This window comes from Pavona decussata, unplaced genomic scaffold (genome assembly GCF_977016875.1).
Source record: "Pavona decussata unplaced genomic scaffold, jaPavDecu1.1 SCAFFOLD_34, whole genome shotgun sequence".
NCBI classification, from domain to species: domain Eukaryota; kingdom Metazoa; phylum Cnidaria; class Anthozoa; order Scleractinia; family Agariciidae; genus Pavona; species Pavona decussata.
Genome location: NW_028145457.1, coordinates 1,868,885 through 1,889,597, shown reverse-complemented (window position 1 = coordinate 1,889,597; position 20,713 = coordinate 1,868,885). Strand labels below are relative to the sequence as shown.

At 41.1% G+C, this 20,713-nt stretch overlaps 2 protein-coding genes and 1 pseudogene across 2 annotated transcripts in view; 1 reads left to right on the top strand and 2 right to left on the bottom strand.

Moving 5' to 3' along the window:
* The window catches only part of LOC146484418 (uncharacterized), a 42,147-nt gene that overhangs the window by 9,092 nt on the left and 12,342 nt on the right, over positions 1-20,713 (top strand). Inside the window, exons 3-5 of the mRNA XM_085104913.1 lie at positions 139-345; positions 7,128-7,314; positions 11,894-11,973. Coding sequence (XP_084961039.1) covers positions 139-345; positions 7,128-7,314; positions 11,894-11,973 — 474 coding nt within the window. The remainder of the gene's footprint in view (positions 1-138; positions 346-7,127; positions 7,315-11,893; positions 11,974-20,713) is intronic.
* On the bottom strand, positions 12,019-16,285 carry LOC146484420 (uncharacterized; annotated as a pseudogene).
* LOC146484419 (uncharacterized) lies at positions 17,151-19,188 on the bottom strand. Its single transcript, XM_085104914.1, has one exon. The coding sequence runs from the start codon at positions 19,079-19,081 to the stop codon at positions 17,162-17,164; it is 1,920 nt and encodes a 639-aa protein (XP_084961040.1). The 5' UTR covers positions 19,082-19,188; the 3' UTR covers positions 17,151-17,161.

Below are 20,713 nucleotides of genomic sequence, written 5' to 3'. Positions count from 1 at the left end.
AATCAGTAACAAGAGATGAATTTGAAGGTAATGTTCTAAAGAAGGGTTTGAATTAATTCTGCTCAATAAGTTACCTGAAAATTAGTTCCATAGCCTGTTAGTGTTTAAATTCTATTTCCGTTTCATGTTTTGATTCAGGCCAAAAGAATGGTAGTAACTACTAGCAACTCTACTGTCATCCCCTCAGCAGTAGCTGTGAGTAGTGAAACTTTGCCAGATGACAGTCCAAACTCTGCTACAATGGTGATCTTGGTCCTCCTGGGTGCAATATTTGTAGTGCTGGTGATTGCATTGCTGATCTATCGACAATTCAGAAAAACATCTGGAGCAATCTGGATATCCAAGGTATGCATAATGTTGTTATTACTGGAGTCAGGGTATTGACCAGATGTTGAACTGCGAGAAGGTAATTTGGTGAGGATTGAAACCACAAAACATGATGTCATTGTCACACATGACACTGTATTTATTTAACGTTATATTATGTTCATCGCAAAGGTTTACCAGTTGTTTAAATTAGTTTGTCTGGGAGGTGGAGTTTGCAGGTACAGTGCCACTTGGCCAGCACTCATCACACCTCAATAATCCAATAAAAGCATGAGCAAACTTTTCTAATGTAAGGTAATCTTCTCATCGTGGAGGAATGCATTTCCATGTCAAATTCCCATTTAGCAGGCTTTTCATTTTGGGCATTAGCTGATTTCTGTAACTAAATTCAGTAGGTGTTTTTGAGGAGTTAATGTTGACGTTTTAGGGATCTGTTCCCTAAAATTTCTTGACTTTAAAATTCAGCTAATAATCAGAGTACATGTAGAACAAACTGTGTTAGCACACTTGGATATCCCTTTTAAAGGCCCAAAAGTGATTTTGTAAATCAGAAAATGACATTTGAAGTACTGTACAGTAGAACCCCGGTAACTCGAACTCGGATAACTCAAACTCCCCCGCTAACTCGAACTGAGTCTCAATTCCCTTGAATTTGACCCAACTTTTCAGTCATTTTTACTCGGTTAACTCGAACTCAGATAACTCGAAAACCCTGCTAACTCGAACTAAATTTCGTTTCCCTTGATCAAAATTTACCCCGATAACTTGAATTTCTTGTTTTTATAACTCGCCATGGATGCCCATTGAGATATCCAATTAGCTTTTCTTATCGTGTGATCGAATAATAACACTAGAACAAAGACTGAAGCTGATTTTAATTAGTACAACGAACAGATGATAATAATAATAATAATAATAATAATAATAATAATAACAATAATAATAATAATAATAAATGATTTTTAAAGAGGAAGCGCCTGTCACGTATTAACATGGTTTTCAGGGAGGTCCTCCATTAAAGTAAAAATATTAAAATCAAAAAAACAAAAAAAAAAAAAAAACACGCACCAGCCTAATAACTATTTACAAATGATTATCTATGAACAATAAGGCGTTCTATGAACAATATGGCAGATCACATACAATGTAAGAATGCATAATCGTTACAGTTGTTACAAAATGTATGTTTCTCGTGAAATAAGTTTAATTTGCATTGTATTGTATACCGAAGTGCTGAAAATTAATAAACTATCAATTATTAACCTGGAAAATTGAATATTTTAATCGACCCCAATGACTCGAAACCCTGCTAAGTCGAACAGGTTTTCATTTCCCTTTAGAGTTCGAGTTTCCCGGGGTTCTACTGTATTTCCTCCAAAAAATCTCCCCTCCTCGAATAATTGCCCTCCCCCCTTTGAATATATGATCAGAAATAATTGCCCATTGCCCCCATTCCCTCCCCACCCATAAAATTAATTGCCCTGAAATGTCAACATGCATGTTGTCCTTCATCTCTGAAAGATACATCTTTGTGTTTGCTTTATGCTTGGTTAAAAGACATTGTAAAATGTTAATATTATTGTATTTGTATTGTTCTTTGAGTTTATGTAGTTTTACACTGTAGTATTTAGAACTACAATTGTAATCAAACAACTGGGGAAGGTAAATTTAACTTAGGTTTCGTCAGGTAAAAACTTTTTTATAATTAAGTGTCAAATGATGTAGCAGTTTAATAATTTATTAGGATTAAAACTAAAACATTATGCTTTTATAGTACGTTTAAACTGTATTACATGTAACTAATGAGGGAACTAAATTTGATGAAACAACAAGATAATTGTAAGGTAAACTAGCAGTATTTATCAGTAGAAGTGCCAATGACGAAACAGGGAAATTAGGGGCTTGTGCTCTTTACAAAGTGTATAGCTAGCCTGTGAACAGTCTGCCAAGTGGGGTAAATGCGAAAAGAAAAATCACAAGCTGGGCAAGCGGTGTGCGGTATGGGTTTTGTTTTCACCCTATACCCCACTTGGGAGCCTGTTCATAGGCTACAAAGTGTGTTACAAACAATTTACCATTGTGCAGTTCCAGAAAATATCCATACTCCCCTCACGGAAGGTTTTTTGTGTTGCACCCTCCCTCCCCCCAGGAAATTCCAGTTTATCTTCATATATTGCTTCTAAAATTTTGACTTTTAAGACCCCCCTCCCCCTAGGAATTTCCAATGACCTTCCTTGGGGTGGGTATGGATTTTTTCTGGAACTGCACATTAAAAAAGGACACTGTCTGCACTTTCAAGCTACAACCACAAAGGTCAACTAGTATGGGGCGCCGTTTGTAAATTTAATTATTACTTTTAGCCCAAACTCATGGTGTTTTTCCCTTAATAATACACAATGTAGTCACTGTGAGTTTCAACTGCTTACTGCCAGTCTTCATCAGGCAATGAGGTCGACTGGTTATGCGGCACCATTTATATCACAATGATCGGCTGTGACTGGTGCATTTCGATCCTCATTGTTCCGATGTTGTACCTGTTGTGTTTCTTAACTGTAGGCATCCACGCTTCGGGAATTTCAATCCCACTATCTTTGTTGATGTTATTAGGGTGAAGTCTTATGTGGATAGCTCCCTTGACCCTACGGGTGTACCAGTGAGAGTCTCGATCAATAAACTTTACCTTGTCCCAAACATAGCCGGTCTCGTGGGTGTGCTCAGAAACTACGGAGGTCTGGGTACGGGCGAATCGTATATCCCTGTCGTTCTCTTTGATTCCCTCCTGCATAGATCTCCCTGTTTCCCTGATGTAGACTGCTGCACTCACAAGGAATCCTGTAAACCACGCTATCTTGTTTAGTCGGAGCAACGGTGTCCTTAGGTCCCACCAAGTGTGACCTAAGTGCTTTGTCACAAAGGAGGAGGGATATCCGTGAGAAAGAAGTACAGTTGACAATTGTTTCTTCTCCTCAGAGATAATTGGTTTTGTCATGAGACAATACGCCCGGTTGTACAGACACTTCACAATACTGTGTTTTACTTATTGAGAGTGGTGTGAATCATACGCTAAGTATTGATCAGTATGAGTTGGCTTCCTGTAGAGGCTGGTGGTAAGGCGGCCATCTGGTTCTCTTGATACTGACGTGCCGAGAAAGGCAATCTTGCTGTTATTCTCGGTCCCAATGGTGAAATGGATGTATGGTTGTTGACTGTTGAGCTGTTGCAGGAAGCTGTCAATAACTCTCTTTGTAATAATTATTATGATCATGATGAGCAAGGTATGGCGCTCCTCCACCTACAGCATTAGGGAGTTTAAGCAAATCACTACTGTGTACGTGCTTCAATATGGGTACCGGAAGTAAAATCATCCAATTACGAGTCATTTTGCATGTCAGTCGGTCTCTTTCAGCCGTAGCGGGAAATCTTTCTACGCCGGTTGGAAGGTTTTGGCGTAGTCTGTGGCAGGTGGACTTATGTCGCTTCTTTCTACGCTTTATACAGACTCTTGAGCAATTTTAACTGATGAAATACATTTAAAATCCTTAGAAATAGTTTAATTTGTGGGTGGGTGGGTGAGTGAGTGAGTGAGTGAGGAAGCTGTGAACACTGTCTCGATCCAGGATGGTAAAGGTATCGTCCACGTAGCGCTTCCAGGTCTTAGGTTTGTAGGGCACTGATTCTACTGCTCGCTCTTCAAACATCTCCATGAAAGCATGTAGATCTCAATACAAAGTCCAAGAGGTCCGCAATTTGAGCAGGTGTTAGCGTCGTGTGGTTAGCAAGGGTGAGGTCACTCTCCAGCTTCCGTAGCGCGGCTTGTACGACACCCTCGGTAGGACATTTGTAAACAGCGACTGTACGTCGAAGGACACCATGATCTCGTGGTCCTGGATCGTCTCACTGCTTATGATGGATACGAAGTGAGCTGAGTTGCTCACCGTGAAATCCGTGTTGTCGGTTAGGGGAGATAAGATGTTAGCCAAGAAAGCAGACAAATGATATGTAAAGGTGTTGACGCGGGACACAATGGGCCTGAGCGGTGTGTTGGTCTTGTGGGTCTTAGGGAAGCCATAGATCCTAGGTGGTTGTTTGTGTCGAGGTCTGATCTTGTTGTTAAAACAGCCTCTGATACACACTGATACACCGACAAGCGACCATGGCGTACGGACGGTTACATCCTTCCTACAGGATCTTTTTGTTGTGGTACATTTTCTACAACGGTATATTGTACTTTACTAAACTACACGTAAACGTAAATCATCACCGTTTAGTTCGTCGTGGCGATAAGGAAGAATTTGCTCCCGAATGTTTCTTCCGAGGTCCGCACTGCTTTTGCACGTGGCATGTTCCTAACAGCGGCTATATCGTGATTTCCTCGTTCAACGCAAGTTCATGGGAAAGCGAGTTGCTTAATGTACCGTCTACTTAGCTTCCTTTAATATACTCTTTCTTGTCTCGCACGGAGATGTTCAACCTCATCCTGACGCATCCAACACAGTAAATGTCACGTTAAATCGATATGGCGCCTCCTCGCCCTCGGCCGAATCCTCAAACACTGACTCACTTTCAGTATTTTACACTAATGCGAGAAGTGTAGTCAACAAAAGGAAGCAACTGAACTTGGAATTGACTACTTTTGTGTACGATATTGTTATCCTCACCGAAGCTCATCTAGATAGCACTATAGGGAAATTTTCCCTCAAGGCTATACAGTGTTTAGGCGCGATGGCTTACACAACGGGCGCCACGGCGGGGGAATACTGATTGCTAAACGAGACTCTGTCAAGGCCTTTTAAGGAGCGACCTACCTGCTGTGACATCAGGACTGTACTTTGTCGATATTGTGCTCCCAAATAGAAACAAACTGACTTTAGGAGTTTTATATCGGCCGCCTAATGATGACACGAAGCCTTTGGAAGATCTCAAGCTTGCCCTAAATCAGATCTTACTGCGTGAATTAATACTTGTTGGTGACTTTAATCTCCCTTTCATCGACTGGAGCAATGCTAGAGCTCTTGAAACCTCAGCAAATTACGAGCTACCGGTAGAAAACTTGCAAGACAATTTCTTAACTCAGCTGGGAAAGAGCCCTGTGCGTGAAAATAATGTTCTGGACCTTTTGTTTGTTACTTCACCGAACACTGTGAAAAAAAAAATATCAGTCGCAGCCCCTTCTGATCACTTCTCAGATCATAATTTGATTATGTTCTCAATACGTGGATCTCCTCATGAGAGACGCGAGACCCAGAAGCTACATTATTCCTTCGCAAAAGCAGACTGGGCTCACCTTCGGGATCTGCTCTGCCATATTCCATGGCACTGTGGGCGACGATATCGATAGTCACTGGACTGCATGGTCCATAGTTGAGTGCATCCTGAGACGAAAGAAATCTGTACGATGTCACGCCCCTTGGATAACGAAGGAATTAATCAAGTTATGCAGAAGAAAAAAATCCTTGTATAAAAAAGCTAAACGACGGGGGTGGGCAAAGGACTGAACAGAGTACATTGCCCTAAAGAAAGCAAACGATTTGAATATCGCTGAATGTATGAGCTCGTACTTTTCCTCTGTGTTTACATCTGAATCCTTCACTGATTTTCCTACATACAGCACAGTGGTTGGTTCCAAGTTGTCGATGATTGATAGTAACGTAAATGAGATTACGCAAATTCTAAAGAAACTGAACGTGTAGAAGTCCCCAGAGCCTGATAACCTACCGCCATGAGTTTTAAAAGACAGCGCGGCTGAGATTGCCCCGTCGCTCTGTAATTTGTTAAATAGATCGTTCACAACTAATTCAATCCCACACGCCTGGAAACTAGCCGACATTGTCCCGATTCACAAAAAACGATCCAAAACCTGCACAGAAAATTATCGCCAACTGTCGTTAACTTCAATCGCGTGTAAAGTTTGGGAAGGGTCGTAAAAAAGCGTTTGATAAATCTTTAACAAGCCCTCGAAGTCTTTAATCCAGATCAGTTCGGGTTTCTGGAGGGCAAATCAACTTTAACCCAGCTACTAACTTGTTACAATGACTGGGCGTTATCCAGAAACAAATTGACCCCTACGGATTTAACTAAAGCAAATGAACGCAGAGATGACCACGTGTCTGGTTTATCCGTGTTTATACTTCGTATGTCGCTCGCTGTTTTCCGTTTCTCAGAAAAAATTCTTAGTGTTGCGTGGCATCAAAGGTGATAATTATTTTGCACTATTCTCGTCTGTGTACTCATTTTCTTTAAAAAATGTATTTGTGTGACAAAATGCGATCGAAGCGTGATTTCTGGAGTGATAGCGACGGGTGTATATAGATATAGATGCACTCATGGTTACAAAACCCGATGTGTTTAGTAATGTACTGTTTTGTTTATTCATCCTTTGCGTGACATTTCCGGTTGAACTACATCTTGTTTATTGCAAATACAAAGTGATGCCTTAGACTCTCAGCGAGTATTTTATTGTTCACCTGTTATCAAAAACTGAAATGCTCACATACGCCTAATGCAACGACGCCCAAGTATACGCTCCCACAGCGTCTTGTTATACCTAAATCCATCTTCACAAAGTTCCACCAGAATTGTAGGCGACTGTGCATGTTCATACTTTTTCGAACTTAACCTCGTTCCTAGATGTCTCTTCTTTTTACAGCAATCAAAATCGTCCTTTTCTTGGGCCACTGGTATAATTATACGACATTTTAACGCACCCTAACAACGTAAGGTGTGCACGGATGTAAAAAAGAAAGGCATCAGCTGTTTTGGAATTGAGTTGATCAGTAAAACGGATCCGTTTTGTTTCTCAGCTTGCCACAATTCGCGGTCGTTACCGTACCATGAGAGATGACGACCAAGCAGCTCAAGACGGTTTTATAATGGGCTTCAGTAACCCATTAACAGAGAGTACGGTTGGAGCAGCGGATAGCACTGATGGCAGAGTTACAGTGATAGGTTACAGACCCCTCAGAGAGGACGCAGGTCATGGATTCAAAGGTAACATGCTTCTACCCTTTACTTTTGAGGGTATGGGTGGCTGTAGAGAGCCGGTAGGGATGTTGATTGAGATAAATTCCATTAACAGTCTCTTTTCTCTGTTTCTTTATATCACCACATAAACGTAAGGGTTCTTAGATCTAAATTGGACGTTACCGACGCTTATGCGAAAAAAACAACAACAAAAAAAAAAATCAATTTGGATCCAGAAAAATGGTGGCGTTTGGAGTTCCGACCACATAATGTCTTTTCGGTAGATTCACGCCTAAAAATGAAATAGATCAGTTAATTTGAGTGTCAATGTCTTGAGTGCAGATCACTAATTGGGGACACTTTCCAAATCAAATTGGAATTTAGAAGTGTTGGTTTTTGAGGAGAGCGAGCCTAACTGTTTGTGATACGTCTAGTTACGGTTAAACTAGCGTAGTGCATTGTTACTTGGGCAATAGGATTTCTACGTAAGTCTCAAATGGCAAAGAGGGGTCTACTGCGCGTGCGTTACATGTTGGCCGAGTCTGCATGTATTCATCATAAGTCGCCATTACGGGACAAAAAACAAGGACGTAAAATCAACACAACGAATAACGTATTCTTAAAAGAAAACAGCTAGTATGTGTGTTGTCTGCTAACTCCTTCCATTGAACGAAACTAAGGGGCAACTTTCCTTTCAGGACGGATATTTTCCAAAAGTTCGACTTCGATTAACCGCTCTTTTGATTCTTCTCGATAAATCACCCTTCGGTGTCAAACGTAATCGATAAGATCAGGCCGTAAACACTGAATTTACATACAGCCGAGCAAAACATTTCATTTCAATATAAAAAAGAAGACGTTCAATTAACTTTAAAGATTCAAGACCATTCCGTGGGTGAAAGGCTTAGGGTAAAGTAGGAAACTAAAGCTTCGAAAATAAATTTCATGCGGGGTCCAGTGTGAGCGATAAGATCTATTCACCAGAACAAATGTAAAGACTGAAAGTTTGCTAATGCACAGCGACAATCAACGCTTGACGAATTAATTTCTTTATTTACGTTCACTTGGATAAAACCAAAATGTGATCCTCCACGGGAAAACAGGAAAAAAGGTGAACGCCCGGGCACGCCAATTTGACACGCTAAACAATAGGCAGTGAGTGAAATGACACGCCGGCATCTGAGCTGTGTGTCAGAATGGACGGCTAATTAATTATTTTCTTTTGCTCTTATCGCACGATAAAAACAAAGGTGCGTGTTGGATCGAACAATGAAGTGTGTCAAGCGCAGCACCGGGTGAAATGGCACGCCAGCGAGTAAAATGGGACGCAAGTGACCAACATGACACGGTAGCCGTGTCTAAGATTTTTAATTTCATTCAATTTACCGTTCTCTCGTCTTGTCAAACAATCGCAAACTTGGGGAGCTCTTTTCAATCGAGTGTGAAACCAAAATTATTCAATTCATCTTCATTAGACGTTCTTTAACGCGACACAAACTAACGAGGGCTACGAGAAAATGTCAGATGACTCGTGTGCCTGTTTCAGCAAACATAAAACGCAAAAAAAAAACATTCAAAGGAAATTACCCTAAAAATCCGAGTTAATGTTGCGAATGAAATTATAACAGTAGAATCTGAAAAAAATCTTTCCTTCGGGGTCAAGTGTTAGCGATAAGATCGATTCATTGGAACAAACGTTAACGCCGAAAATTTGCATATTCATACCAACAACAACTGAGCACCGCAACGCTAAACGCATTTTTATTTTTACGTTGGATAAAGCCAAAATAGCAACTTTAGCACCCGGGCTTTAGCAAAACTGAAAGCCCCTTCCGATGTTTCAAAACGTTGAGAGAAGCCGTCGTTTGGATGCAGGGAGGACGTGCCACGCTGAAAACTGAAAACACCGGGAAGAAATCGTTGACGTGCTAGGCAACCAAAATCGTGTACGTGTATCAAGTTTCATCCGGCGACGCGGCATTGAGGAAGAAAATTTTTCGGCGGTTCTTGGAAGGAAAACTGGACGGTTTCTGTTTGTTATTCAATTGCCACGGGAGCTGCAGTGTCTTTCCACTTTATAAACCCAGCTTCTTTCTTTTAAAGCCCTTTTAAAACCTGGAAACACTCCCTTTTGTGTCATGATATTTTGTCCATTAGCAATCACGCAAAACCACTAAAAGAATGAACGTACACTTCGACCTTTGCGTTGCCTTCCAGTGCGAGTGAAGTTTATTTTCTTTTGTGCGTGTTTAATAAACAAATAACTGTAGACATAATTTGAAATACTTCATTCTTTGGTCACTCACAGAGCGCTTTGATTTTGTCATTAAAGTTCTGTCCCATTCCAGTAGTGATCATGAAATAGATTCGTTGAGTTAACTTTCTGTAAATCGGATGTTCTGTGAGGTTTGTCTTATCACACGCGTCCCATATAGAACGCATGTCTTTTCGCACGCGTGTCATATTACACGTTGTGCGTGACATTTTGCGATCGTGCGCTGTTACCAGTGAAAAAGCTGGAACATCTCTCACAGAAAGCCTAGAAAAAAAGGGTATCAGGGTGGAAAGGTATTCGAACAAACACCCGTCTGCCGCCAAAATTCATCATTACCACTGGAACCACAAATACTCCTTTGTCGCCAAAATCCATCATTATCTTAAGGCTGGTTTCCATATGATCGCAGATCGCAATAAGGTCTGCGATCGTCTGCGATCCTGCGATCGTGATCGCAGACCTTATTGCGATCCGCGATCATATGGAAACCAGCCTTTAGATGCACCTCATTGTTACAAATTCCGACATGTTTAGTAAGAGAGTAATGTTTTATTTTGTTTGCTTAACATTTTCGGTCGAACTACGAATCTTTTATCGTTCACCTGTCACCAAAGACTGAACTAACGTGCATGCTCAGATACTCCTAATACAACGACGCCCAAGTAAACGCTTCCACCGCGTCTTGTTTAATATAGTATACAGTCAAACCTATATATAACGGCCACCCTTGGGAAATGGCCAGGTGACCGTTATATACAGGGTGACCACTGTACACAGGTTTCCTTTAACTTCCCCAGAAGTCAGTAAATAGCATTCTTATGTGCAAATTATCACTCATGTTATGTTTTATTGACAATAACGAGTAACAGCAACGCAATAACCAGGATAAAAAAAGAGGCCCATAAAATGTCCATGGTGTACTTTTGGGAGGCGCAGTAAAAGTCTGCTGGAAGCTAATGAACACGCTTTTTAAGTGGAAAATCACTCGATTTACATTTATTGACAACAATTTTAAATAGAAACGCAATAAATACGATAAAAATGCCCATAAAATGTCCGTGGTGTACTTTAAGGGAGGTGCACTGTATACTTTCATCTAATTTTCCTTGTATTGTAGGAAAAGCTTTTAACGTAACAATATGGATTTCAAGAAGAAAAAAATCGGCCGTTATAGTTTTATGATATTTTGGAGCTCGAAGCTTCATTTCATGTAGTATGCTATTGACTTTACTCAGTGTGAAAGAAAGTTCTTCATGTCCATAGTACTGAGCAAAGTCTTTCAGCTGCTTCGCAAGCCCGACTGCCTGTGCTACTTGGAGCTTTGAGCTCCAAAATATCATAAAACTATAGCGGCCGATTTTTTTCTGCTTGAAATCCATGTTGTTACGTTAAAAGCTTTTCCTACAATACAAGGAAAATTAGATGAAAGTATACAGTGCACCTCCCTTAAAGTACACCACAGACATTTTATGAGCATTTTTATCGTATTTATTGCGTTTCTGTTTAAAATTGTTGTCAATAAATGTAAATTGATTGGTTCAACCAATCAATAGAAATCGAAACTCACTCACCGACACGTCTTAATTTTATATATTTTTCCGTTGCACGAGTAAATGTTAATACATTTCCCCTATTCAGATTGTATAGAAATTAATTGTTTTAGTTGCAGAATCAAAATTGCTAATTATAGGGCATTAGCCCGGCATAGATTTCAGAGACTCGATTTAGAACTGAAGGAGGCTTATACTTGTACTGAATTTGGTACTATCAAACAATGTAAAAGTAAAGCGAAATTTGTGTGTTGAGATAGGCTTTTTATATAATAACCAGTGAAATGGACATGAAAAAACGTTCTCTCTTTTTATGATGATTTCAACAATGATACAATGGCGGACGCCTGTGCGCAAACCGTTGCATTTGGGATCTTTTAATACTGAGGAGGAAAATATAGGAAAAGGGAATAAAATGTTGTTGTTTTAAGACAATCACTCGTTTTAGTTAATTAATTAATTAATATTAATATGATGCTAAAATTAAAGGATATATTTGAAAAAAATAAACTTATTAAAATCATTTGTCAATTCACGTGATGCGTTTTATTGAAAAGGAAACCGATATTTGAATAATCAATGATAATCAATACTAATCAATGAAAATCGATCATAATCAATGAAAATCGAAACTCACTCAACTTTTGGGCTTCGATTTCCATTGATTTCCAATACCACTAGTAATTGATTGTTATTGATTATTATTGATTATATTGATTTTCATTGGTTGATACCGCCGGGGTGAAGGAGAATGAAGGCTAACCTGTTAACGTCTTTTCAGGTTACAGACTTTTTAAAAGTATGTTTCCACGGGATCGTTTGGTTTTTGGGACCGATCTTGGTACATGCTGGTTTGGAAAGGTTAGTAGACTGTTTACTAGAGTTTTTTTTTTTTGCGATGAGAGAAACACTTCCAAAAGACATTTCAAATTAAAAGTTTTTTTTGTTAACAGCTTTATTGGATGCTCCTTTTACAATATATAATATAAATTAAAAAGAAAGAAGCAAGACCCAAAAGGCACAGGTGCAACGGGACGAACGTCCCATGCGAGGCACCGCCCCTGGATTAAGACCTCAATTAAAACAAAATGAATACGTAAGCATTCGTTAAGGGAGAAAAAATTAAGAATGGCTTGGGCACGTTGGGACTAGCGTCCACGTGCAGGGGTAATTGAGATCATATACCCTCGACAGATGAGTGCTCATTAATTTGCGGGCAAAAAGTTGAAAGGGATTAGGCGAGTAAAAACTGGTTGGGGGTGCTAGCTTACAAACATAGTTGCAAAGTTTAACTATTCTGTTAAACTACGAGGCCCGAAAAGCAGATGTTTTACAAAGAGGAGTTCATAGATTAAAGGAGTTACTTTGTCTTGTACGACCGTGGGAAACAAAAGATACGTAGTTCAGAACATCTTAATCAGTACTACAATAAAGGCATTTTTAAAAAAGTGATTGAGTTTGCGATCTAGAGAGAGTGGAAGGAAGTCTAGCATAGTCAGCCGCTCCTTGTATGACATCTCGCCTCTGCGCGTGCGTAGAATCCTCCTGCTTGCACGGCTCTGCACCTGTTCCACCTTAGCATTCAGAGTAACGTGAGCGGGCGACCATGTTTGGTGTAACACAGCTGTGTAGGGTCAAGGGTGTAGTCAAAACCAATCGGGGTCTTTTTCCTAGTCACAATTAGTGCTTTACAGTTATACGTGATGAATCTTATATTACCACGCTGTGACCAATAGTGCATACTGTATTTGAGAGAGTGTCTTGTATGAGGCAACAGTGTTCTGTAAACGAGACATTTCGATATAGCGTGGTGTCGTCGGCGTAGAGTGCAGCCTTCACGCCGTCAAAAGCTTCATCCGGCAGGTCATTTATAAGCAGAGTGAACGACAGGGGGCCTAAAATGCTCCCCTGCGGTACACCAGAGGTTACATGAGACCAAAGTGAGGCCGCACCCTCAAGAACCACCCATTGTGTACGCTTAGTTAGGTAGTCCTTGAACCAGCAGAACAGTTGACCTTTTTGACCTCAGCTTTCCCAGAAGAACGCTGTAATCGACAGTGGCGAAGGCCTTAGCAAAATCCAGATAAATAATATCTGTCTGAATGTTCTTATCTAAGGACTGTCCGATTGTGTGTAAGACTGACAAGGGCTGGGTTACACAAGAACGGTTTGGCAGGAATCCATGCTGCAGCGCGCTTATCAGGAGTCTCACGTGTGTGTAAAATCGATTGCCCACGCAGCGTTCCAGAAGTTTACTGACAATGGGGAGTAAAGATAGAGGGTGATAATTTTCCGCAACCTCTTTAGAATCTTTTTTTGTGGATAGGTGTGACATCAGCGGATTTCCATTCACGAGGGATTTTGCCTTGGTTTAGTGAGTAAATGAAAAGGGAACACAGGCTGGGTGCTACATGAAGTCTTCGTGGCGAATTATTGCCATACTGAAGCTTACCAGGAGGAATTGGTCTTGTTTTTTGGGAATTGAATGATTAGCCGTGCAATTTTAGTCAAAAGAAAAACAGCCTTGTACTCTGTGGCAAAATAATGATCGAAAAATCAAGCATTGGTGATCTGTAAATTACATGGAAATCAGGTTGCCTACTGAGTGACCAGATATATATTTTCCGCGGCGGTAAGCCCCGGTGAAACGATGCAACCATTTTAGTCTAACATCGTGCTTGTCTTTCTCTATAATAATATAGTATCTTTGTATCTACCGACTTGAACATTGATCGATTTGTTACTTTTGTCCCGCATGATCGTTCTCGCACTCAGAACCCTACTCTGACGTTAAGACCTGCTCACTGCCGAACCACTACTTTTCAGGCTTCGTTTTTCAACAGAACTGTAAATCCCTGGAATTCTTTTTGCAATCTAGCCTCTCCTGACACGTGACTGCCCCTGCCACTGTTCGTAATCTTCGTGATTTTTATTAGCGTTCTCATTTGTTATTTTTACTTGATTTTTCTTAGGTTGGGGTTGCGCCTCGCATGGGTATCATATCCCGTTCGCGGTTGAACATTAGTACGAACTGTTCGTAACGGAAAATGTTGGATGAAATGTTTGGTCTAAATCAAAAATGGAAAACCATTTAAATGCAAATTTGAGAGAGGCGGCTAAACGTGGAAACATGTTCTCCCAACATTACATTGAAAGAAAATGTCTGATCGTTAAGCCGGGGCTTTGCGCCTCGGTTTCGCGGCTTCGCCACTTAAACGCGGACCCGGGGAATCATTAATTAATACTCTTCTTGTGTATTAATACTCTATTAACCCTTTAAACTTGGACCGGCGTTGGAGAATCGACACACTAGCTACGTTATCGGAAAACCGGTAAATCGTATAATTGGCTTTTATTGAGAATAGTTATTCGATCTGAAAGAAACATAATTGTAATGCGATTGCTAAGATTTTCTAGTATTTGCAACATTAAAACGACTGACTTAAATGGAAAATGATCGACATAAAATGACTTGAAACTGAATTTACTTCTGTGACGGATTTTCCGTTAACATTATACTTGAACGGGTCAGCTGAATACTGAACTGAAAAACTGATGATCTTCGATCTCCAAAAACATGTGTTCAACTGAGACAGTAATCTAAAACTGCTTGATTTAAGTGGGTAAAAGTGTCAATCAAAGTATCAAAGAAATCACTGTCAATTACTAATGTTTGTCGCGGTGATATTTCCTCCGCCCCGATAAAATAATTTTAAAGGAAAACTGTTCTTCATTTTCACTGCCTAGTCAAAGCCTTCGGCTGGTTCAATCACTGCAATCTTGGTGATGAGCCTTGAGTAGTCTCCAGTAGCTGTCTTCACCTTTACGTTCCTTACTCTGCCGTCTTGACCAGGGTATACTTCCAGTACTCTGCCGACGACCCATTTTCCTCTGACTGCATTCTGGTCTAACACCATGACAAAGTCATCTACGCGAACGTTTCGTTTGCTTGTGTTCCATTTCTTACATGGTACCAGTAACGGGAATACGTCTCTGGTCCATCGTCTCCAGAAGGAGTCCACTATCTTGTGAATGAACGCAACTCTTCTCCTTGGGTTTCTCGTTTCACAAAAGGGTCTCTGTGGGACTTGAGGGGAGGCTCTGCCCAATAACATGTCATTCGGGCGGAAATGAGCTTCATCATCGGGATCGTTTGGGACTCGACCGATCGGACGTTGATTGACTAGATTCGCGACCTCTAATATATAGACAGGTGTACAACTCTAATGGTGTAAGGTTGTGATTTCTAATTGCTCTCTTAAGAGCGACCTTGCAGCTTTTCGCTAGTGCTTCAGCGCATCCATTCTGGTGTGGTGCCGCTGGGGTTATGAATTTCCATTCCATGTCTGTTAGCAAAGTACTCGCGAAGATTCTCAGTGTTCCAGCCTTCAATCATCTTGCGGAGTTCCTTTTCGGCGCCTACCATCTGCGTTCCATTGTCGCTCAGTATCATAGCGGGGTAACCTCTGAGGGAAAGAATCTGCGAAGCGCTTGCATGAATTCCATTGTAGAAAGGTCAGTGGCCATTTCCAGATAAACTGCTCCAGTATTAAAGCAAATGAAGATAATCCCATAATGCTTTGCTGGTTTGTTTCTTCCAATTTTCACTGTCAAAGGACCGAAGTAATCACACGACGTGTAGTGAAATGGCGGGCTGTCTTGTGCTGTTCGGTGTTGAGGTAGCTCGGCCATTATCCGCGTCTCTGTCTTTGGTTTCATTTTTCTACAGATAACACACTTGAATGATTTGATCGTTTTTGCCAGGTCATGAACTCGTAAGATCCAGTACTTCGCTCTTGCTTTAGCTGCTGTGGTTGCTACACCTGGATGTCCACACTGATGCGCTTCTTGCGTGATTAGACGAGATATCTTGTGATCATGTGGTAATAAGACGGGGTGCTTCGTTTCGTAAGACACGATTGCCTTGTCTACGTGTCCTCCGACTCGGATTATGCCTTCATCGTCTACGTATGGACTCAACATCTTTAATTCATCGTTCCGGAGACGGTTGTGCAGGCTCTTCTGTGCTTCTTTGATCAGATATTTTCTTCTTTTTTCTAGTTCGTGAGCTGTAAGGGGACTTTGTCTGGTTTTAAACTTCTCGTCTTCTTTATTCCTTTTAGCGAGGAACGTTTGTTTCAGCTGGAGCACCCATGCCATTATCCGCACAAGCTTCTTCCAGCTGGAGTATGCGTCAAAGTTTATGACACTTGGCGTAACTGAAACTGCTCCTACTTCTTTCGCGTTTCTACATTCTCTTTGAACTTCTTCTTGATTTGGCTCTGGTTCATCTTGGGGCCATTGTTCTCTTGGCAGGCGTGAAAACTCTGGTCCGTTTTGCCATCTGCCTGACAATTATGATACTGTTATGCCACGTGAAACATCATCTGCTACAGTGTGTTCGCTTGGAATGTGCTTCCATTGGGCCGGGTCGCTGTTGCTCTGAATTTCTCCTATTCTGCTGGAGACGAATGGTTTCTGGCGTCTTGCTTTGCTGCGTATCCATGCCAATACTATGGTACTGTCAGTGAAGCGTGACTCTTCCTTTATTGTGACCTGCAATCGGGAAGCCAACACTGCTGCTTGCAGTTCCAGGCGGGGAATTGTAAGCTCTTTGAGGGGAGCTACTCTTGACTTTGCAGCAATAAATCTGACATCAAAGTCTCCATTTGCGGTTAGCCATCTGGCGTAAGCGCATGCTCCAAAAGCGTCTTGGGATACGTCTGCAAAAATACAGAGCGTTGGCTGAGCTGATTCTACCGGGTGCTGAGGTGATAGGCTTCTTTGAAATGAGACTTCGTTCAACTCTTTCATTTCCTTGAAGAGGATACACCATTTCTGTTGAACTTCCGGTGGAAGGTCTTCATCCCATTCAAATGCCTGCTGCCATAGTTCTTGAAATCCAATCTTCGCTCGTATCAGGAAAGCTGATGCAAATCCAATACGATCGAAAATTCCTGCTATTTGGCTGAGAATACTTCTCTTTGTCAACTTAGTAAGGTTCAGGCCAGCGATGGCTTCAGTCTTCACTTTGAACTTGAATGTGTCTTCACTGGTATTCCAGACAATACCTAGCACTTTTCAACTGAACCATTGGGGACATGGACTTCGCCGCTTTCTGTTGATCGCCGGTATTCTCCAAATCTTTGTTTGACTGCCATTCCTTGACTTTAAAACCACCTTTGTCCAGTACGTTATCTATTCCGGTTGTCAATTGTCGAGCTTCTGATACAGTATGGACGCAATCCAGGATATCATCCATGTAACTGTTGTTCTTCAACGTCTTCGTTGCGCTTGGATTCACGCTTTCTCCTTCTTCTGCGGTTTTTCTTAAGGCTATCTGTGCCACGGCTGGAGCTGGCTTGTCGCCGAACGTTAAAACGGCCTTCACATAGGTGTCAGGCGTTCGATCTGTCTGCATTTCTCTCCAAAAGAACCTGTGTACATGCTGATCGGGTAGTAGTATGAGAATTCTATGGTACATTTTGGAGATGTCTCCACTGATAGCTACTTGGTTTTCTCTAAGGCGCAGTACTACTCCGAATAGGCTATTCAACATGTTGGGCCCCTTCAACCAGTAATCGTTCAGTTTGTGGCCTTGGTTAACTGAGGAGGAATTGAACACAATTCGTAAGGGTGTGCTTTTCTTGTCAGGTCTCAGAACTGCCTGATGCGTAATGTAATGGACAGGACCTTTGTATTCGGCTAATTCCGTCTCCGATAGCTTCCTAGAAAACTTCATTTCTTCCATCTCCTGCATTTGCTTGTTGTATGCCTCAGCGTTCTCTGGGTTCTTCGATAATCGGCGTTCTGTTGCTTCTATTTTCTTTATCGCTTGAAGCCTGTTGTCTGGCAGATTCTTCGGGTCCGTTTTCCACGGGTAAGAAATCATCCATTGATCTCCTACTTCCTTACATGAACTCTGAATTATTCTTGATTCCTCTCGCTCTGAATGAGTTAATTTGCTAGCTGAGCAGATGCATGGCTTCACAGCTACTCCCATAGCTTCCGTAGTCCAAAAATCAGATATATCAACAGGAGTGGTGTAACTGACGAGCAATACTCTGTTGGTTTCTTGACTTTTCCCTGGTGCGGCTCCGAAGATTACCCATCCGAGAGGCGAATTTCTGGCTACTAGATGTCCTGATTGCTTCTTCTCTCCTGTGTGCATTCGGGCGTAGTCTATGCCTATAAGGAGATCCACTGTTCCTGTGCCTCGGTACATCTTCGCTCCTGTTATGCCTGTAAGTTCTGCGACGTCTTCCTTTGGGATCCCGGCAATATTATTGCTGATTTGCGGAATTCCAACAGCCTTTATGACGAAACTTCGTTTGTTTTCCAGAGACGTTACTCGTACTTTGAACTCCTTTGTCTTCATTTCTTCTTCCTCTCCGCCGATCTTGGTTATCGTGATTGAGACATTCTTTCCTTCTAATCCCAGGCTTTCTGCAGTGTCTAAACGAATCAAACTGATTTGTGCTCCCGAGTCAAGAAGTACGTTACCACGCTTGTAGAAGCCATCTTGTCCACCGATGTCTGCGGAAATAACTGGGAGCAAGGCATCCTGATTGTCGGTGACTGACGAGACGGTTACTTTCTTCCCTATACTTTTATGTAATAGAGGATGGTGATAATACTTGCAGCGAGTTCCGTTGTCATGTTCTGTACATTCTTTTCTTTGGCTGCAGTTGGACACGCTGTGATCTCTTCCAGCCCTTTTAAGGCAGCTAAAACAGGCATGATTATCCTTTACAGCTTTAAGACGCTCATCTTCATTTAGGGCCGACAATTTTTGACACTGATCTGGCCAGTAGTTCATACTCTTGCACATCCAACACCTTATCCAGTTAGGAGTTCTTTTTCCTTCGTCATTCGCTTTGTTTACGTAATGTACTGCGTGATGCGTAGTGCTTGCTGTCCGGAGGAGGGCTGTAGCTCGCATAGAGATTTCATTTCCACTGTCATCCATGTCATCAAATTTTGTAGAGTAGCGGGCTGTTTATTCCTCTCGAGATCTCGTGACCATACTTTCCTGTCATCCGAGCATATCTTTTGTTCAATTAGCGACAACACATGGACATTCAAGTTGTTATAACATCGCTTAATGAACCAGTTCGCAAAAACGCGCATCTTCGCCATCACGGAGAGCCTTGAATTTTACTATATCGTGCATGATCGTGTCTCAAAAGAATCTCGGGTCACCTATATACAATCCAGGGTCCAGTTGTTCAGAGCCCGATTAAGCTAATCCTGGGTTAACGTATACTTTGATTCGAGTTTGTTTACTAACCCATACGAATTCTTCCACAAGATTTTCGTCCCTCAGTTTTGCGTTAAACCTTTCTTTACCATTAGCTTAAAATTAGCCTTTAAAAACAGTCCTAACGAGCAACATGAAAACCTTGGTTAAACTTTTAATCGTGGATTAGCGTTAATCGGCTTTCGAACAACCGGGCCCAGATGCGTCATAATCTGCTGCTGCGTCATAATCTGTTCCGATACCTTTGATGAGATCCAGCGGTTCGCCCTGAAGATAGGTGCGAATAAACGTGACGGCTTCGCGTTTACTGTATCGTGCCTCGATGGCGTGTTTCTAAATCCGCTCTGAAGATTGCATATTCTCTGACGTCGCCCAAAAACTTAGGCATTTTAGGTTTCTCCATTTTAAACCCCGGCGGTATCAATCAATAAAAATCAATCATTGATTGCAATCAATATAATCAATAATAATGAATAATAATTAATTGATTGATATTGATTGGTTCAACCAAACTCATTCACCGACACGTCTTAATTTTATTGATTTTTCCGTTGCACGAGTAAATGTTAGTACATTTTCCCCTATTCAGATTGTATAGAAATTATTTGTTTTAGTTGCAGAATCAAAATTGCTAATTATAGGGCATTAGCCCGGCATAGATTTCAGAGACTCGATTTAGAACTGAAGGGGGCTTATACTTGTACTGAATTTGGTACTATCAAACAATGTAAAAGTAAAGCGAAATTTGTGTGTTGTGATAGGCTTTTTTATATAATAACCAGTGAAATGGACATGAAAAAACGTTCTCTCTTTTTATGATGATTTCAACAATGATACAATGGCGGACGCCTGGGCGCAAACTCTTGCATTTGGGATCTTTTAATACTGAGGAAGAAAATATAGGAAAAGGGAATAAAATGTTGTTTTAAGAGCATCACTCGTTTTAGTTAATTAATTAATATTAATGTGATGCTAAAATTAAAGGATATATTTGAACAAATAAACTTATTAAAATCATTTGTCAATTCACGTGATGCGTTTTATTGAAAAGGAAACCGATATTTGAATAATCAATGATAATCAATTTTAATCAATGAAAATCGATCATAATCAATGGAAATCGAAACTCACTCAACTTTTGGGCTTCGATTTCCATTGATTTCCAATACCAATTAATTGATTGTGACTTCGATTAACCTCCCTCCCAGGCGCTCTTTTGGCTCTTCTCGTTGGGGAGGAAAGATTGCGTGACGAGCCAAAAGAGCATCTACGAGAAAGGCTACGCTTTGATAGTTGGAGCTGCTCGTTTCAGCAAACATCAAACGCAAACATGAAAACCTT

What these genes read in the sequence shown, in the direction of transcription:
- LOC146484419 (XM_085104914.1), bottom strand. Translation starts at nt 19,081, where the DNA reads ATGGATGACAGTGGAAATGAAATCTCTATGCGAGCTACAGCCCTCCTC.